This window comes from Oncorhynchus nerka, linkage group LG26 (genome assembly GCF_034236695.1).
Source record: "Oncorhynchus nerka isolate Pitt River linkage group LG26, Oner_Uvic_2.0, whole genome shotgun sequence".
In the NCBI taxonomy this organism is placed as follows: Eukaryota; Metazoa; Chordata; class Actinopteri; order Salmoniformes; family Salmonidae; genus Oncorhynchus; species Oncorhynchus nerka.
Window position 1 is genome coordinate 11,070,420 of NC_088421.1, and position 21,383 is coordinate 11,091,802.

The window sequence follows — 21,383 nt, forward strand, 5'->3', positions numbered from 1 at the left end:
CGGTCAAAAAGAGTGCACTACATAGAGAATAGGGTGCCATTTGGGACACATACAAGTGTGCTGCAGTCAGATCATTCCTTGACTTCACAGAACTCTTTAGGAACTCCTGTACAGGGACCAGGCCTTTCTCTACAAGCATGGCAAACAGAGTGGAAGGGTGCAGGGAAAGTAAATTGAGAAAGTTGGGGGTAAGCAAACAATCCCCCAGGCTCAGAGCCACCATCCACCACCACGGGGGACAGATTGGATATAAGGCCCAGCTGGGAGGGACCTGGGGACCACTGGGGGTTACGATTGGATGTTTGGAGGCACCGCCGTCCTATCCTCTCATACACCATGATCAGGAACATGGGTATGTGTGGGACAGGCCCTCCTGTTGTTAAACTTTAAACAACAGACATTAAATAACACAGGGGAGAGAGAGAGTGAGGGGGGGACAGGATAGCATCAAGAAATAATAATGACAAAGTACCGGAAGAGATGAGAGAGTGATGGAGGGAAAGAGATGAGATGAAGGGAGAGGGATAGAGGAGGAAGATGGGAGGACCGGAGAGAAATGGGAGGAGAGGAAACAGATGAAAGGAAGGAAGAGGGATTAGGGGTGGAAAGTGATGGAAAGAAAGTAGATGGATAAGAGGTAGGATGGAGAAGACTAAAGGGGGAAAGAGAGGGATGAGGGAAGATAAGTGAGCAAAGGGGAAAAGCAGAAAAGAATCTACAGAAAAAGGAGAGAAAATTTGAAAGAACGATCAACTACACAGAGTGAATATAGATGGGTTTCTGTTTTTCCCTTTTCTCCCTCTCAGTTAACTTACTCGTTGCCTCCATCGGGCCTGTGTCCATGAGTGCGGGGAGGGTCTCAGTGGGAAGTGTAACAGTTGCAGCAGTCTTAGCCCTCTCCCTGTCCCGTTCTCGGTCTCGTTCCCGGTCTCTCTCCTTGCCTGTGGTCGTAGCTTCCCCAAGTCGACGCTGACGGTTCTTCTGGGTCTCCATGGCTTTCAGCTTCCGGGCATGTTTATGCCCCTTATAGTGCGCCTCTGCCTGGTTCTGGAAGGGACCCCACAGAGAGCAGAAACACCACAGGAAGGTTAGCAGTAGCACTTATCCATAAACTGCTGTAAGACATGCACATTGAAAACACTCAAATATACAGTACCTCTGCAAAAGTAGAGATGACATTTTCAAGACCTGGGTTCAAATACTATTTAGGACATTTCAATTACTTTCAAAGACACTTGGAAGTGAATATTCAGATATTTTTTATTTGAAAAGACAAGTAGTTGAATATTGGAATGTATTTAGAAATATCATGGAAAGTATTTGAAAATACTCCAATACACTGACTCAAATGCACTCCCATGCATTTAACCCAGGCATTTGTAATAGGTTATTTCGAACATTATTTGAAAATACTTTTAAATGGAAGTAGTTGATTCAGGCCACATTATTTGAAAATATTAAAATACACAGAAAATAATTATTTAAATAACAAATATTCAAATACATATTTGAACCCAGGTCTGACACATGCACAAACACACACACACACAAACACACACTGCTGCCTGTGTGAAGGAGAGAGTCTGTTCCTACCTGATAAGAGCACTGGCACAGTGGGAGGCCAGAGGTATAATTGCATGTGGAATGTGCAAAAAGAGACAGGATTCTATCTCTAAATCAGAATACTAAATAGGCACGCTGAGACAGACCCTGCAGACCGCACACACACACGCACACACCACACAAACACAACACACTACATACCAAGTGTACTGTACACACGTGCATACACAAATGAACTGCACACACACCCAGTAGAGAACACACACATTCTGTCACATTCTCAGACACACTCAAAACACACACATACATTCTCCAAAATGGGCATACACACTCCGCAGCACATTTTACCTTCACATTTAAATAATTATCATGACCCAGCTCAATCCATGAGAAAATCCCCCGCTATCAGAGCAAATAGAAATAGCAGATGAATCGATGAAGACATCTCTCGTTAAAATGTAAACAGGCTTTGAGCTGAGACCTGTATTAATACCACCTCAGCCTCGTTGGAGTGATGGATGACTACAAAGAAGGATAAATTATTGTTTCATTATTAACAAGGCATTACATACCCCCACAAACACATACATACCCCCCACAGACAGACTCTCTCTCTCTCAAACAGAACCACACCATTTTCACGACTTCCGCCTAAGTCGGTCCCTCTCATTGTTTGGGCGGCGGTCGACGTCACCGGCCTTCTAGCCACCAACGATCCACTTTTCATTTTCCATTTGTTTTGTCTTTGTTTTACACACCTGATTTCAATCCCAAAATTACTGTTTCATTATTTAACCCTCTGTTCCCCCATGTTTTTTTGTGAGTGATTGTTTATTGTATTTTCGGTCTGTCATGGTGTGCGTGTATTTGTTACTTTGTATGTTTGACATTTTGAGTAAAAGTACGTTGATTACTCATGTCTGCTGTCCTGCGCCTGACTTGCTACACAAGCTACACATAGGACCCATTACAACCATAAATCAAATTATGTTTGTTTTGACAAACTGCATTAGTTCTGGGTGGAGTGGTGTCAGTAGTTCAAGCTTTCATCTAGACTAACGTTCATTACTGTAAGAATACAGTTTGGTACAATTTTCTCAAGTTTGTGGTGAATTGTCAAAACTCTTAGTACAAAACTCCCAACTGGTAACACTTCTAACACAGCCAGTCTTACATTCAAAACCTTTCATTGTGCATTCATTTGGTTTGCAGACGTCTTTCACCACACAACCATTGATACAACATATAAGTTTACTGTGAAATATAATGAGTACATTAGTTTAATCACCAAAACACAACATAATGATATCTTCTCAATGTAGTTATTTTAACAACCAGTTAGCAAAAGCAAAAATGTAAGATAAACGTTTCAAAATTGCTATTTGAATGTAGATGCTACGGTACTGTAAATTACAGTACATTACACTGTAATACACTTGTACTACCCATTAAAAGTGACTGAACATCAAATTTCCATCATTTATATCCCATGTGTGATCAACGGTGTGATCATTAAAGACATCTTTCACAATGTAACAAATTAAAGAAATGACAGAAACATCATGTTTAACAGGTACTAGTTTGCATCACGCCTGTCTTGAGCATTTGGCCATATAGGTTGTCATCAAAATCGCAGTAAATATCCTTATTATTCATGCACTTGGGGAAAAACCTTTCGGTATGATGAATCCAAGCCTGACATAGGACTGGGTTGATGTTATTTCATGCCTCACCGATCCCCTGAAGGAGGGTGGTACGTTTACAGGGATAACAATCATACATCTTCCACCTGTATTGTAATCATGTATTGTACTTTACAGTATTGTATTTGACACATGTATTGTAGTGTTCCTGGACATGGCTCAGTTCATAAGCGCGTGGCACAAGCAATACCAGAGTTTTGGGTTCGATTCCCACTGGGGACACATACCAAAATGTGTGGACTTTTGTCACTTTGGATAAATGGCATATATTAAGGTATTGCAGAACTGCCAGTGTCAAAAAGACCCGAGCAACTTCATTCTGGGGATGCATTTCTTTCTTGTTTTGGACATTCAGGGTGATTTACGTATTGATATTGTATTGATAAATGTATTCCTGCCCTGCAGGAGCTAGAAACACAAGCATTTCACTGTACCTGCTGTACCATCTGCTTATATGTGTACTTATATGTGTACTTATATGTGCGACCAATACACTTTGATTTGATTCGTTACAAACCGTATTTCTCTTGATCGTGTCAATACTGGATCAGATTTTTTTTCAACTTACTGTGAAGTGAATTTGTAATAGTCATCATCAAAGCAGTACATTCAAGTATATATCATACATTTTATGTTTCTACTTTACAGACACACATTTTATTGATAGTTTTCTAAATCTGTAGCAGAAAAACCAGTATACATGTCAAATCTATAGGTTTAACCAATCGGATTAAGTAATAGTCAAATATATTTTTACAAAAGAGAAGAGAATCATATCAAAAGTAATGTGAACTTTGCATTGTGAAATTACTTTATATATAGATGTATTGAAATTTGAAACATGTATTTCTAGATGAAACACTGATTAAGATTGGTGACAAAGTGACTGTATGAATTGGTGTGTTGTTCTTAGTCAGTTGAAAATGTGTTTAGAGTTTGAAACAGCTGCCTTTTTGACGATCTGTTTTGAGCTTTGATCTAAGAGTTATGAAAATTAACCATATACTTGTGAAAATTAACCATATACTTGTGAAAATTAACCATATACTTGTGAAAATTAACCATATACTTGTGAAAATTAACCATATACTTGTGAAAATTAACCATATACTTGTGAAAATTAACCATATACTTGTGAAAATTAACCATATACTTGTGAAAATTAACCATATACTTGTGAAAATTAACCATATACTTGTGAAAATTAACCATATACTTGTGAAAATTGCACCAAAAAAAAAAACTGAAAATATTTTCGCTCCTGGGTGCTGATTGACTGAAACCATGGTGACTGTGAAATATCAAGGCTACTGCACAAACAGCAAGACAAATAGTTAGCTCAGAATTGATCAAGTAAATGCATTCCTCACTCTGGCTGTCTGTGTGTTCTGCTCTGTCATGACCTCATAATTATGACCTCACAGCCGTATCTCTATCCAGCTCCTCTTTAGAATTCGAAGAATTTCCTATCTCGCCATATAAATGCAAAGAAGTCAGACAATAATCCAAGCCGCAAATAGACCTGAAATGAATTGTGGGGAAGAACTGAGAAAGAAGAGAAAGAGTGGGTTCTACTTTGATGGGCAAGCCAATGAAGGAATCCTAAGTGATAGAGAGAAGCGTGGAAGTGACTCACCCTGTTCAATTAAGCTTCTCTCACACAATGAGACCTTCTCATTAGAATGAATACAACACACTGATGCTTCTCTTGGTTTTGTATCTTCTCTCAACTGCCTCAGCCTCCATAATAACCTTAATAGCCATGGTACTGCACGCATGCACGCATGCATGCATGCACGACACACACACACACACACACACACACACACACACACACACACACACACACACACACACACACACACACACACACACACACACACACACACACACACACCTCATATGACAACAAAGCAATGTGGGTAAAAGTAAAAACCAAGGCAGACCATGGTCTTTGGCTATATGCAGTTGAATATGTCCGCTGTGTACAGTATTAACAAAACAAATGATGTACCTACTGTTCTGTGTCGGGAGCTCTGGCTATAAATAAACCACCAACAGCCATCAACACTTCTATAAACACTACTTGGACTATAATATTTCACCATGTCGTCTGACTGATCGGCCGTGAAAATGCTTATGAGATTATTGTGCTGTGACAAATCAGCTCTGCTCTCTTTCAGCCCCCGTACGTTCTCCGCTCTCCAGTCCAACTCCGAGCCATACAGTACGCGACACACGGAGAGACAGGGAGACACAGGGAGTGTGAAATGAACATTAGCATGAGCACTTAGCATTTTAAAGGCACTGACTGTCACGTCACACTACCAGACATGAATGCAGGCTTTGAGACTCTTTCTGCAATGAAAAGCGCTATAGAAGTTGAATAAATTCTTCTTATGACACGTTCTTTAAATAAGGCCTCTGTCTGACTATTCCATGTGCAACATCGAATGTACGTTAACAAATATTCTTTATATTTCAAATAAACATGACAGAGCGTGGAGATAATAAACAATATCTAATAATAAATAGTATACAATATACTGTAAATAAATACTTATATAGACATCTCATTTTCCATTTGAAGTTTATTTACAGTTTGACTGAGGAAGTTTTCCTCCTTCCTTCTGTTGTGACTAGGGGCAGTATTTTAATTTTTGGAGAAAAAAAAGTTCCCATAGTAAACTGGATATTTTGTCAGGACAAGATGTTAGAATATGCATATAATTGACAGCTTAGGATAGAAAACTCTCTAAATTTTCCAAAACTGTATAAATATTGTCTGTGAGTATAACAGAACTGATGTTGCAGGCGAAAGCCTGAGAAAAATCCAATCCGGAAGTGCCTCATGTTTTGGAAGCTCTGCGTTCCAATGCGTCCCTATTGAGCAGTGAATGGGCTATCAACCAGATTACTCTTTCTCCGTATTCCCGAAGGTGTCTACAGCATTGTGACGTAGTTTTACGCATTTATGTTGAAGAATATCCGTAAGCGGCTACATTGCGCAAGTGGTCACCTGATGCTCCCAGTGAGATTCTTGCGTAAAATACAGAGGTAGCCATTACTCCAATCGGTCCTACTGAAAAACTAATTGTCCCGATGGACAATCGAATAGATATTTGAAAAACACCTTGAGGATTGATTATAAACAACGTTTGCCATGTTTCTGTCGATATTATGGAGCTAATTTGGAATATTTTTCGCCGTTTTCGTGACTGCAATGTCCGGGCGATTTCTCAGCCAAACGTGAAGAACAAACGGAGCTATTTCGCCTACAAAAAATAATATTTTTGGAAAAAAGGAACATTTACTATCTAACTGGGAGTCTCGTGAGTGAAAACATCCGAAGCTCATCAAAGGTAAACGATTTAATTTGATTGCTTTTCTGATTTCCGTGACCAAGTTACCTGCTGCTAGCTGGACAAAATGCTATGCTAGGCTATCGATAAACTTACACAAATGCTTGTCTAGATTTGGCTGTAAAAGCATATTTTGAAAATCTGAGATGACTAACAAAAGGATAAGCTGTGTCTCAATATATTTAATTTGTGATTTTCATGAATAGGAATATTTTCTAGGAATATTTATGTCCGTTGCGTTATGCAAATTAGTGTCAGGCGATGATTATGCTCCCTCATGCGGGATGGGGAGTTAATAGGCTGTTTAATTATGGCTGCAGGGGCAGTATTGAGTAGCTTGGATGAAAAGGTACCCAGAGTAAACGGCCAGCTCCTCAGTCTCATTTGCTAATATATGCATATTATTATTAGTATTGGATAGAAAACACTCTAAAGTTTCCAAAACTGTCAAAATATTATCTGTGAGTATAACAGAACTGATATTGCAGGCGAAACCGTGAGGAAAATCAAACCAGGAAGTGGCTTCTATTTTGAAAACTCCATGTTCCATAGCCTGCTTTTGTTCCATTTAAAGGGATATCAACCAGATTCCTTTTCCTATCGCTTCTTCAAGGTGTCAACAGTCTTCAGACATAGTTTCAGGCTTTTATTTTGAAAAATGAGCCAGAAAGATAACATCCCGTCAGGTGTTCGCATGAGTTTTGCTCGCGCAACAGAGTTTGGGCAGCCATTGCTTTTCCCTCTCCTACTGAAAAAGACAGTTGCAGTTGATATATTTTTTTGATTATATATTTTAAAAACAACCTGAGGATTGATTATAAAAAACGTTTGACATGTTTCTGTGGACATCACGGATACTATTTGGAATTTTCGTCTGCGTTGTCGTGATCGCTCTTTCCTGTGGATTTCTGAACATAACTCACCAAACAAACTGAGGTATTTTGGATATAAAAATAATCTTTATGGAACAAAAGGAACATTTGTTGTGTAACTGGGAGTCTCGTGAGTGAAAACATCCGAAGAGCATCAAAGGTAAACGATTAATTTGATTGCTTTTCTGATTTCGTGACCAAGCTACTTTGATACTAGCTTTCGCTGTAAAGCATATTTTCAAAATCGGACATGACAGGTGGATTAACAAAAGGCTAAGCTGTGTTTTGCTATATTGCACTTGTGATTTCATGAATATAAATATTTTTAGTAATATTATTTGGATGTGGCGCTATGCAATTCAGCGGTTGTTGATGAAAATGATCCCGTTAACGGGATTGCAGCCATAAGAAGTTAAAGCTCAGTGTCCCCCTGCCTTCTCATCCCCCCTCAAACCCCCAGACCTGACACCTCTCTCCAACTGTAGCTGGCACTGTGTGGAGGGAGGATGGGAATGGGATTTGCTCTACTGTGTGAAGCCTGGAGAAAACACCTGCCAGTGTCTGCTCTGCTTTCCTTTCCCCCTCAGCCCCAGCTCACCCTCTTCTGTCTCTCTGCTCCTCTTTGAAGATCAAGTCTCAAGAGGATGTGTGTGTGTGAAACAGTATTTGTGTGTTCCTCTGTGTGTATGTGGGAGAGAGAGGGACAGGGAGAAAGAGAGGTTTTTTAAAATGTTATTTTAAATCAGCCTTTGCCCAACTCTTAGGTGTTTGTATGTTTAAGACATTCAATTTGATTGGTTGTTTGTTTATGTGATTGTGTGTGTGTGTGACTGTGTGTGTGTGTGTGTGTGTGTGTGTGTGTGTGTGTGTGTGTGTGTTTGAGGTGGCAGGAATGGGAGAAATCAAAAGAGGAGTTGAGAATGTGGGCTCCTGCCTGGGCTCGTGATTGTGTCTGCTCTTTGCTGATAAATGGAAGCTTTCCCTGCTGTCTAATCCCTCGCACCAAAACAACCTACCGCAGTACGTACACACAGACACAGACACAGACACACACACACACACTTCAGATATCCAGAAATACAGAAAAGCAAATGAATACCTAACGATTTAATAATAAGAACATTTCACACAGAGGAACAGACATGCACACACTCACGAGCGCGTGGATACACACACACATGCATGCTTAGAGCCCGACTGGACTCCCTATCAGCCGCCACAGATACGTAAGCTGCTGTGAGTCAGTCAGGATGATAAGAGCTCAGGTAATTTGGAACGGCTTTATTTCCTTAAACATTAAAGAAGATAGAAGGAAGGAACAAATAAATCTGTATTTATTCTAACTGTCAAATCTACCAACTAAAGTCTGCAACTCACTTTCCTTCCCCCTTATTCGCTCTCTCTCCTTTCTCTCTCTCCCTCTCATGCACACACACACACACACACACACACACACTCACGCACACACACACACACACACACACACACACACACACACACACACACACACACACACACACACACACACACACACACACACACACACACACACACACACACACACAACTCTCTTACCGGGGAGTTGAAGCGCAGGTGACAGATGTTACAGGAGATGATCTGTTTCTTCTTGAGTGGCTGAGGGACGCCAAACGTGTGGTTGATCACCGCCTTCTGCACCGGGTCCATCTGCAGGACAGACAGGAGACCAGGGGCTAAATCTATCAGTCCATCTGTGACCTCTGACCCCTGATACTCCTATAAATCCACTGGGTTTGACCACAACAAAACTGCATGGAGAATTGGAGATACAACTAAAATCAGCCTGAGGATACAATGACATGCGAGCTCTGATCCAGGGCAGTATAGTGGGAAGTAGTTAGAGAAAGGGACTTTGGGCAGACAATATATACGATATGTCACATGAGTTTTACTGTCTACGTGCCTAAAGCCGTCAGACTCCTGAGGGAGGGAAGATATTCTCTCCCCATCACAGCTGATAGGGGGTGTGAGGCCAGAGCCAGGGTGACAGCTCTGGGCTTGATTAGAGTGGCTGGATTGCATGATGACAGCTGATTTCAGTGTGGCCCTCATTCAGCACGGTATCAAATATAACAATCACCCTGGACCTTCCCCAGCCTGGCGTCTGGCTCGCCCCGCGCTGTCCTCTCCTCAGAGACAGAGAGGGAGGTGGGGGGTGGCTGTGGAGGGCTGGGTTGGAACAATGTGCTGGGCAAGTCATGTTACACTCAGTGTAACCAGACATATGTCTTCCATGGCATCACTGAGTGTGTGGATGGCACTGGCTATTGTCTGATACACAACACTAAACAATGGCTGCCCCTCAATATACACACACACACACACACACACACACACACACACACACACACACACACACACACACACACACACACACACACACACACACACACACACACACAAAGAAAACTGCTCTGTTTCTGTGTTGACTCTAAATAATCTTTTTCAAAGGCCAGGTGTGGTGGGGTGTGGAATAGAAACAACCTTAAACACACCTGTCTTACAACCTCTTCCCTGTGCAACACTGCTTGCCTGCTGTTCCCTCAAGGGTAACCCTACACCCCTCTATTCTGGCTCCTTAAACAACGCGGTGCAGTGCTGCTACCTCGGGGAGTAACTAACCTTTCCCTTCCGAAGCCAAAACTGTGTCATGGAATCAGAGCTCCTCTAGACTGTGCCCTCTGGCCACCTTCACAGGGTACGCCGCACACAACTATTTGTTTTAGGGAGTTGAAAGAATGTGGCCATTGTTCGCCTGCAGCCATCCTGAACAGGCCGGTATAAATGCACCTATTGTCCGGCCCTCTTCCTCTCTCCCCGTCCCCCTCTGCAGAAAGGAGCTATCTCACGGCGGGCCGCAGCTGAAACGATGATTGAAGTGCAGGGGAGGTGCAGGGGGAGACTGAGGTCTATTTAGCTTGTGAGACAGGTGCATTCATCTTCCCCCTGCACACGCCCCGAACAAAGTGTGCCTCTGCCTCAACGGGCCCCAGAGAACATGAATGTCTCGGGCTGAGTCCCAAATGCCACCCTATTCCCTATGTAGTGCACTACTTTTGGCCAGGGCAGGTAGTGCACTAAACTGGGAATAGGGTGCCATTTAGGACACAGACTAGGAAAGAGGAAAGGTGAGACTGGAAGAGGGCGAAGGGTCCTAGTGATTAATGCCATAGCTGTATTGGTCTGCTGTGTGTTATATTAGCTAGGTAACATAGCCGCTATAGGCTAATTATTCTGTGCCAGAAGTCTGAGGTGGGTGTTATTTGCTGTTATTAACTCTTGACGGCTGGTTGAATTCTAGGGAGTTGGTGGCAAGCGAAAGGCTATGTAGCACATCTGCTAGCTGTATGCTAGAGAAGTAGTGGTTCATAGATGACTTCATAGTGTGGTGATACTGTCGTTTTCTTGTGGTGTGTTTTTCTCTGTGCTGGAAGGCAGGTTGTATGAATAATGCAGCTGTTACTACTACTGCTACTACTACTACTGCTCTACTACTACTACTACTGCTCTGACTGGTTGGCTAGTTTACTCCCTGGCTTTGTGATTGGCTAGGCAGGGTTAGACACGTGCACGCTCCCAGACCACCCTCCGAGACAAGACACTGGCACACTCCCAGACCACTATCCGATACAGGAGACGTGCACGCTCCCAGACCACCATATGATACAGGACATGTACCCATCCATCCCTCCACTGTGTGAATCAGCACCACAGATCTCTGTGTCTCACCTCTCCCTCTCATCCTCCTTTTCTCAGTCCTTTTGAAAGAGTGTAAAGAGTAGGCTGGAGAAGACTGAAAAGGCATGTGTTTCATTTAGAGTTGGTGGAACTTGAGAGGGCTTCACACAGATGGGAAAAGGGGGTGAACATACACACACACTGTCCACACACTGTAAACAAAGGGCCAAAGAAATTGAAACACATACAGTGGAAGTCGGAAGTTTACACACACTTATGTTGGAATCATTAAAACTCATTTTTCAACCACTCCACACATTTCTTGTTAACAAACTATAGTTTTGGCAAGTCGGTAAGGACATCTACTTTGTGCATGACACAAGTAATTTTTCCAACAAATGGTTACAGACAGATTATTTCACTTATAATTCACTGTATCACAATTCAAGTGGGTCAGAAGTTTACATACACTAAGTTGACTGTGCCTTTAAACAGCTTGGAAAATTCCAGAAAATTATGTCATGGCTTTAGAAGCTTCTGATCAGCTAATTGACATAATTTGAGTCAATTGGAGGTGTACCTGTGGATGTATTTCAAGGCCTACCTTCAAACTCAGTACCCCTTTGCTTGACATCATGGGAAAATCCAAATAAATCAGCCAAGACCTCAGAAAAATAATTGTAGACATCCACAAGTCTGGTTCATCCTTGGGAGCAATTTCCAAATGCCTGAAGGTACCACGCTAATCTAAACAAACAATAGCACACAAGTATAAACACCATGGGACCACGCAGCCGTCATAGTGCTCAGGAAGGAGACGCGTTCTGTCTCCTGGAGATGAACGTACTTTGCTGCAAAAAGTGCAAATCAATCCCAGAACAACAGCAAAGGACCCTGTAAAGATGCTGGAGGAAACAGGTACAAAGTATCTATATCCACAGTAAACCGAGTCCTATGTCGACATAACCTGAAAGGCCGCTCAGCAAGGAAGAAGCCACTGCTCCAAATCCACCATAAAAAAAGCCAGACTACGGTTTACAACTGCACATGGGGACAAAGATCGTACTTTTTGGAGAAATATCCTCTGGTCTGATGAAACAAAAATAGAACGTTTTGGCCATAATGACCATCGTTATGTTTGGAGGAAAAATGGGGATGCTTGCAAGCCGAAGAACACCATCCCAACCGTGAAGCATGGGGGTGGCAGCATCATGTTGTGTGGGTGCTTTGCTGCAGGAGGGACTGGTGCACTTCACAAAATAGATGGCATCATGAGGAGGAAAATTATGTGGATATATTGAAGCAACATCTCAAGACATCAGTCAGAAAGTTAAAGCTTGGTCGCAAATGGGTCTTCCAAATGGAGAATGACCCCAAGCATACTGCCAAAGTTGTGGCAAAATGGCTTAAGGACAACAAAGTCAAGGTATATGAGTGGCCATCACAAAGCCCTGACCTCAATCCTATGGAAAATTTGTGGGCAGAACTGAAAAAGTGTGTGCAAGCAAGGTGGCCTACAAACCTGACTCAGTTACATCAGCTCTGTCAGCAGGAATGGGCCAAAATTCAACTTATTGTGGGAAGCTTGTGGAAGGCTACCCGAAACGTTTGACCCAAGTTAAACAATTTAAAAAGGCAATGTTACCAAATACTATTTGAGTGTATGTAAACTTCTGACCCACAGGGAGTGTGATGAAAGAAATAAAAGCTGAAATAAATCATTCTCTCTACTATTATTCTGACATTTCACATTCTTAAAATAAAGTGGTGATCCTAACTGACCTAAGACAGCGAATTTTGGCGAGGATTAAATGTTAGGAATTGTGGAAAACTGAGTTTAAATGTATTTGGCTGAGGTGTATGTAAACTTCTGACTTCAACTGTACACTATACAGGCAAATTGGGAATGGATGTAAACAGTAAGCTGTCCTTATGAATGGCCTTTCAGATACACTACATGGCCAAAAGTATGTGGACACCCCTTCAAATGAGTGGATTTAGCTATTTCAGCCACCCCTGTTACTGACAGGGCTATAAAATCGAGCACACCATCATACAATCTACATAGACAAACATTGGCAGTAGAATGGCCTGTACTGAAGAGCTCAGTGACCTACAATGTGGCACTGTCACCCTTTCTTTCTTTCGGCCATCAGATTTGCCACCAATGCTCCTTATAGGACACATCACTGCACTCTATACTCCTCTGTAAACCGGTCATCTCTGTATACCCGTCGCAAGACCCCCTGGTTGATGCTTATTTATAAAACCCTCTTAGGCCTCACTCCCCCCTATCTGAGATATCTACTGCAGCCCTCATCCAGTCACATTCTGTTAAAGGTCCCCAAAGCACACACATCCCTGTGTCGCTCGTCTTTTCAGTTCGCTGCTGCCAGCGAATGGAACGAGCTGCAACAAACACTCAAACTGGACAGTTTTATCTCAATCTCTTCATTCAAAGACTCAATCATGGACACTCTTACTGACAGATGTGGCAGCTTTGAGTGATGTATTATTGTCTCTACCTTCTTGCCCTTTGTGCTGTTGTCTGAGCCCAATAATGTTTGTACCATGTTTTGTGCTGCTACCATGTTGTTGTCATGTTGTTGCTACCATGCTGTGTTGTCATGTGTTGCTGCCTTTCTATGTTGTTGTCTTAGGTCTCTCTTTATGTAGTGTTGTCTCTCTTGTTGTGATGTGTGTTTTGTCTTATATTTATATACACTACCGTTCAAAAGTTTGGGGTCACTTAGCGAGGTCCATACAGAAATTTGTTTGTAGAGATCGGTGTGGAAGAACTTGACTAGCCTGCACAGAGCCCTGACCTCAACCCCATCAAACACCTTTGAGATGGATTGGAACGCTGACTGCGAGCCAGGTCTAATCGCCCAACATCAGTGCCCAACCTCACTTTTGCTCTTGTGGCTGAATGGAAGCAAGTCCCCACAACAATGTTCCAACATCTAGTGGAAAGCCTTCCCAGAAGAGTGGAGGCTGTTATCGCAGCAAAGGGGGGTCCGACTCAATATTAATGCCCATGACTTTGGAATGAGATGTATGACAAGCAGATGTCCACACTCACTCACACACTCTCTCTCTTTCTAATGATCAATTAGCCTTTTAAAATGATAAACTTGGATTAGCTAACACAACGTGGCATTGGAACGCAGGAGTGATGGTTGCTGATAATGGGCCTCTTTACACCTATGTAGATATTCCATAAAAAATCTGCTGTTTCCAGCTACAATAGTCATTTACAACATTAACAATGTCTACACTGTATTTCTGATCAATTTGATGTTATTTTAATGGACAAAAAAATGTGTTTTTCTTTCAAAAACAAGGACATTTCTAAGTGAGCCCAAACTTTTGAACGGTAGTGTAGGTGGGCGTGGCTCTATAATACCAACAGATATATTGGAATTTAAGGTAATGGCATCAGGCACTTTGAGTAGCCTATTTTTTCAGACATCTTAAGCTCATGAAAATAACAGAATATTTGACAAACAAAAAGGTATTTTGAGTTCACACTAGCAGTGTGGTAGTTACGTAGATATAACTTGGTGATGTTGATGTGCCATGCCGTGCTGTGTGACTCACCGTGCTGAAGTTAGGGAAGAGGCTGAGGGGGGACGATCCATTGAGCCTGAAGGGCAGGAAGTGCTTGAGGTCGAGGTGGGGCTGCAGGGGCCGTCCCGGAACAGGCAGGGAGGCCAGGAGGGGGTTGCCCTGGGCAGAGGTGCCTGGACGGAACAACAACACAACAGGGTTAGACAAACACCCAGAACAATCATGAGAGACGCTTTGATGTCTATTTTTCTGTCTCTTCTCACTACCAGTGTGTTTGGTAGGTAAGGAGTGAGGTAAGGTGTGAGGTAAAGAGTGAGGTAAAGAGTGAGATAAGGTGTGAGGTAAAGAGTGAGGTAAGGTGTGAGGTAAGATGGGAGGTAAAGTAGGAGAAAAGGTGTGAGGTAAGGTATGAGGTAAGGTGGGAGGTAAGGTGGGAGGTAAGGTGTGAGGTAAGGTGGGGGATAAAGTAGGAGAAAGGTGTGAGGTAAGGTATGAGGTAAGGTATGAGGTAAGGTAGGAAGTAAGGAGTGAGGTAAGGTGTGAGGTAAAGAGTGAGGTAAAGAGTGAGATAAGGTGTGAGGTAAAGAGTGAGGTAAGGTGTGAGGTAAGGTGGGAGGTAAAGTAGGAGAAAATGTGTGAGGTAAGATATAGGGTAAGCTGGAAGGTAAGGTGTGAGGTAAGGTGGGAGGTAAAGTAGGAAAAATGTGTGAGGTAAGATGTGAGGTAAGGTATGAGGTGGGAGGTAAGGTATGAGGTAAGGTGTGAGGTAAGGTGGGAGGTAAAGTAGGAGTAAGGTGTGAGGTAAGGTATGAGGTAAGGTATGATGTAAGGTATGAGGTAAGGTGGGAGGTAAAGTAGGAGAAAATGTGTGAGGTAAGGTATGAAGTAAGGTATGAGGTAAGGTATGAGGTAAGGTGTGAGGTAAGGTGTGAAGTAAGGTGTGAGGTAAGGTGTGAGGTAAAGTAGGAGTAAGGTGTGAGGTAAAGTAGGAGTAAGGTGTGAGGTAAGGTATGAGGTAAGATGTGAGGTAAGGTGGGAGGTAAGGTATAAGTAAGGTGTGACGTAAGGTGGGAGGTAAGGTGGGAGGTAAAGTAGGAGAAAAGATGTGAGGTAAGGTATGAGATAAGGTGGGAGGTAAGGTATGAGTTAATGTGTGAGGTGTCAGGTAAGGTGGGAGGTAAAGTAGGAGAAAAGGTGTGAGGTAAGGTATGAGGTAAGGTGGGAGGTAAGGTGTAAGGTAAGGTGTGAGGTAAGGTGGGAGGTAAGGTGGGAGGTAAAGTAGAAGAAAAGGTGTGAGGTAAGGTGTGAGGTAAGGTATGAGGTAAGGTGTAAGGTAAGGTGTGAGGTAAGGTGGGAGGTAAAGTAGAAGAAAAGGTGTGAGGTAAGGTATGAGGTAAGGTGGGAGGTAAGGTATGAGGTAAGGTGTGAGGTAAGGTGTGAGGTAAGGCGGGGGATAAAGTAGGAGAAAGGTGTGAGGTAAGGTATGAGATAAGGTATGAGGTAAGGTGTGAGGTAAGGTATGAGGTAAGGTGTGAGGTAAGGTATGAGGTAAGGTGGGAGGTAAGGTATGAGGTAAGGTGGGAGGTAAGGTATGAGGTAAGGTGGGAGGTAAGGTGTAAGACTGAGGGGGGGGCTGGGCATGAGAGCAACCCCCCTTCACGACCCCCCTACATCCTATCACCCCACTGCCAGAGCTAATCCTTCAAGGACATGCACCGGGTGCTCACGTATACACACGCACATATCATTTAATTACAGATTCATTGGCTGTGAGAGGGGAGTGCCTGGACTGCACCGTATGACCTGGGAAGATGATACCGGATATCAAATGGACCAGGGATGAAGAGATTTCTAATTTTCCAGCTGGCTGCATTTCAGTGGGTCGGTGCTGTGCTGGGTACTTATCCCATCGCCAGGATCAATCATCAGTATCATCTCTGGGTCACCAGACCTGCCCTGAGCATGCGCAATGCAATTCACCATTACAACACACACCATGGATATGATAGGAGGATGAGGAAATATCAGGACACAATAACACACACCTTTAGAAACAGAAGAGATTGACCTCGTAATAACACACACCTTTAGAAACAGAAGAGATTGACCTCGTAATAACACACACCTTTAGAAACAGAAGAGATTAACCTTGAAAGATGTTTATCTTTCATTTGCTGTATTGGACTTGTTAATGTGTGAAAGTTACATATTTCCCAAAAATATTTTTGAATTTCAGGCGCTGCCTTTTCAGGGGAATGTTGACGAGGGGAAAGGTTAAGCTTGAGACCCTGGGTCTCGACCCCGCCCTGTGCAACTGGGTCCTGGACTTTCTGACGGGTCGCCCACAGTTGGTGAAGGTAGGAAACATCATCTCGACTCAGCTGATCCTCAACACTGGGGCCCCACAGGGGTGTGTTCTCAGCCCTCTCCTGTTTTCCCTGTTCACCCATGACTGTGTGGTCAGGCACACCTCCAACTCAACTCACGTTTGCAGACGACACTACAGTGGTAGGCTTGATTACCAACAATGACAACACAGCCTACAGGGAGGAGTTGAAGGCCCTCGGAGTGTGGTGTCAGGAAAATAACCCCTCACTAAACGTCAACAAAACAAAAGGAGATGATCGTGGACTTCAGGAAACAGCAGAGGGAGCACCCCCCTATCCACATTGACAGGACAGTAGTGGAAAAGGTGTAAAGTTTTAAGTTCCTCGGCGTACACATCACAGACAAACTGAAATGGTCCACCCACACAGACAGCGTGGTGAAGAAGGTGCAACAGCGCCTCTTCAACCTCAGGAGGCTGAAGAAATTTGGTTTGTCACCTAAAACCCTCACAAACTTCTACAGATGTACAATCGAGAGCATCCTGTCGGGCTGTGTCACCACCTAGTACAGTAACTGTACCGCCCTCAACCACAAGGCTCCCCAGAGGGGAGTGCGGTCTGCACAACGCATCACCGGGGGCAAACTACCTGCACTCCAAGAGACTTACTGCACCCGATGTCACAGGAAAGCCAAAAAGATCATCAAGGACAGCAACCACCCGAGCCACTGCCTGTTCACCCCGCTATTATCCAGAAGGCGAGGTCAGTACAAGTGCATCAAAGCTGGGACTGAGAGACTGAAAAACAGCTTCCATCTCAAGGCCATCAGACTGTTAAACAGCCATCACTAACATAGAGAGGCTGCTGCCAACATACAGACTCAAATCACTGGACACTTTAATAAATTGATTTATTAATGGTATCACTAGTCGTATGTATGTACGTATGTATGAAGCATGTGACAGAATAACAATGGGGAAGGCAGCAGTCCTGACAGCCGTCTGCCTCAGGGTTTGATATCAGATTGACAACCAGCTCCTCCCCAGGATGAGTGTTGTGGATGCGTCCCAAATGGCACCCTATTCCCTACATAGTGCACTACTTTTGACCAGGGCCCACAGGGGAAAGGGTGCCATTTGAGACGCAGCCTAGTTTTATAATTGGTCGGTGGAGCTGAGGAGTAAAGGGGCAACGCTGGAGCCCCAGGCATATGTTCACTGTGCTGGGTAGAGGCCTGGCTGTGTCTGCCCCCGGCTGGGTGCTGGGTGAGGACGGCCCACTGCTGTCTGTTTTCCGCCCACAGAGACGGCATGGAGGGCGGACATCAACTCCAGTCATGTGGTCCCCTGCCTTCCACTGCGAGATGTCACACACGTGCGCGCGCGAAGGAGCAGGGTTAGCCTAGCTTGGAGGACAGTTGTCAGCTGATAGTGCATCCCTCCCTCTTTCTCCCTCTGTGGCTCCCAATACAGTGTATTAAATCAGAGGCTGGTTGTTTGCCTGTTTGGATGATAAGACTAGCGCCGCACTGAGGCACACGCATAGGAATCAAGGAATTTACAACAGCCAGCCACAGACAACGGAGTGGTTGCTCTCTGTGTACCGGAGACACATGTGGTAGGTAAGTACCACATAAAACTCATACTAACATACCTCCACCCATGCACCTCCAGGAAACAAATGACACACAGAGGGAATAAACATACACACACACCTGGATGCATGCACACACACACATTCTCAAAGCCTATGGGAATGCACTAGGTGTACGCCACTGAAATCTATATTAAGGTGTAGAGGTACACAAAAAACAAACACATCATACATACAACAGAAGGGAAGGAGGAAATAAAATGTGTGTGGGTTTGTTTACGTGTGTGTGTGTGTGTGTGTGTATGTGTGTGTGTGTGTGGACATGTGTTAGGGAGGAGGGGTAGGCTGATTCGGCCCTGAAGCCACAGCTAACCTCCTTCTATCACATTGCGTCATTCTCATTTAATGTGGTGTGTAATGAGTGTGTGTGTGTGTTGTCTGTCCAAAGACATGCCTGTGTGCAGGCTCTCATGTGTTTATGCATCAGTGGCTGTCCAGACAACAAGACTTCCGTGTTAAAACCGAAGAGGACTGGAAGAGGACTCTGCTTACAGTGCTGACTGTCTCTAGAACTTAATCCACAATCCTCTTCCTCCACTGACCATCACAACAACACATATCGTCTTAACACATGACTCAGTTACACAACACATCTACCATCATCAGGCACAGCATGATGTTCATAAAAACATTATGTGATTACATTAAGAACATTATTTCCACATTGAGACTGGTTTATTTTTTAATAATAAAAAAAAAAGTTACCCCCCCAATTTCATGATATCCAATTGAGATCCAATTACAATCTTGTCTCGTCGCTGCAACTTACCAACAGGCTCAGGAGAGGCGAAGGTCGAGTCATGTGTCCTCCGAAACATGACCCACGAAACCGCACTCCTTAACACCCTCCCAGCTGCACCAATGTGTCGAAGGAAACACCGTTCAACTAACAACCCAAGTCAGCCTGCAGGCACCCGACCCGTCACGAGGAGTCGCTAGAGTGCGATGAGCCCCCTCGGCCAAACCCTCCCCTAACCCAGACGATGCTGGGACAATTGTACGCCACCCTATGTGACTCCCAGTCACAACCAGTTGTGACACAGCCTGGGAATGAACCCGGTTCTGTAGTGACGTCTAAAGCACTGAGATAGAGTGCCTTAGACCACTACGCCACTCGGGAGGCCTTAGACTGCGGTTTTTAATATAAACAATGTATGCATATACACCGTTGCCCCACCTCTAGTTTACTGACCCCTGCCTGCCTTGACATGTCTATTGCCTGCCCCTGTTGGAATATTAAACCATTGTCAATTCGACGTGTCTGCATCTGGGTCTTACCTTGATTCCTGATAGTTCGGGATGAGTTGGACTGCAGAGTAAAGGAAAAGCAGCCAACCATGCTCAGCATATGTGGGAACTCCTTCAAGACTGTTGGAAAAGCATTCCAGGCGAAGCTGGTTGAGAGAATGCCAAGAGTGTGCAAAGCTGTCATCAAGGCAAAGGGTGGCTACTTTGAAGAATCTAAAATCAAAAATCGATTTTGATTTGTTTAACACTTTTTTGTTTTCTACTTGATTCCATATGTGTTATTTCATAGTTTTGATGTCTTCACTATTATTCTACAATGTAGAAAATAGTAAAAAATAAATAAAAACCCTTGAATGAGTAGGTGTGTCCAAACTTTTGACTGGTACAGTATTTTCTAGCCTTTTGTGTAAGCCCCTTCCCTTTTGTCTTTCTAATGATTTACATTTTGGTCATTTAGCAGACGCTCTTATTTCAGTGCAACTTACAGGCTCAATTAGGGTAAAGTGCCTTGCTCAAGGGCACGTTGACAGCTTTTTCACCTAGGGGATTCAAACCAGTGACTTTTCCGCTCATAACTGCTATACTACTTATTCTCCCACAAAAAAGTTTGAAATATCCAATAAATGTCGTTCCACTTCATGATTGTGTCCCACTTGTTGTTGATTCTTCACAAAAAAATACAGTTTTATATCTTTATGTTTGAAGCCTGAAATGTGGCAAAAGGTCGCAAAGTTCAAGGGGGCCGTTTTTGATTTGTTAAAAAAGTTTGAATACAATTTCGATTTCCACTTCATGAAGGCACTGTATATATATATATATATATATATATATATATATATATATATATATATATATATATATATAGTGGGGTAAAAAAGTATTTAGTCAGCCACCAATTGTGAAAGTTCTCCCACTTAAAAAGATGAGAGAGAGGCCTGTAATTTTCATCATAGGTACACTTCAACTAAAGATGCGTCCGCGGGCTGTAGAGGACCTCCATGTGGTGGAGTGGACAGAGAGACCTGAGGGTGGCAGGGGTGGAATAATGCCCTATGGACATCACTGCTGCTGCTGTGTCCTTCAGCAAGGTTGACAGGAAGTCCTCGAGCCACATAGGACATAACATGACTGAATGTCCAACATTAATGTCCTGTATTGTACTGTAGGAGAGGGAAGGGAAATTCATTCAGATCCTGAGCTGAATGTGTCTTTTGTTTATGGCTTTGTCACTGAGACTAGTCACTGTGGTGAAAGACATGGGCTCTAGACTGATTGCCCCAAGGACAATCACAGCCACATAAATACACCGCTGACACTAACTCAGGTTTAAAATGCTTCAGTGCTATTGACTGCTGAGTAATGTCCTGT

General features: G+C 43.4%; 1 protein-coding gene across 2 annotated transcripts in view; it reads right to left on the reverse strand.

Annotated features, from left to right (window-relative positions):
* LOC115110276 (zinc finger protein 385C-like) overlaps nt 1-21,383 on the reverse strand; it is a 157,490-nt gene that overhangs the window by 15,849 nt on the left and 120,258 nt on the right. For both annotated transcript variants that reach the window (XM_065010081.1, XM_029635780.2), the window contains exons 2-4: nt 14,818-14,960; nt 9,076-9,186; nt 816-1,047 (exon numbers count right to left, since the gene is read on the reverse strand). In XM_065010081.1, coding sequence (XP_064866153.1) covers nt 816-1,047; nt 9,076-9,186; nt 14,818-14,960 — 486 coding nt within the window. The remainder of the gene's footprint in view (nt 1-815; nt 1,048-9,075; nt 9,187-14,817; nt 14,961-21,383) is intronic.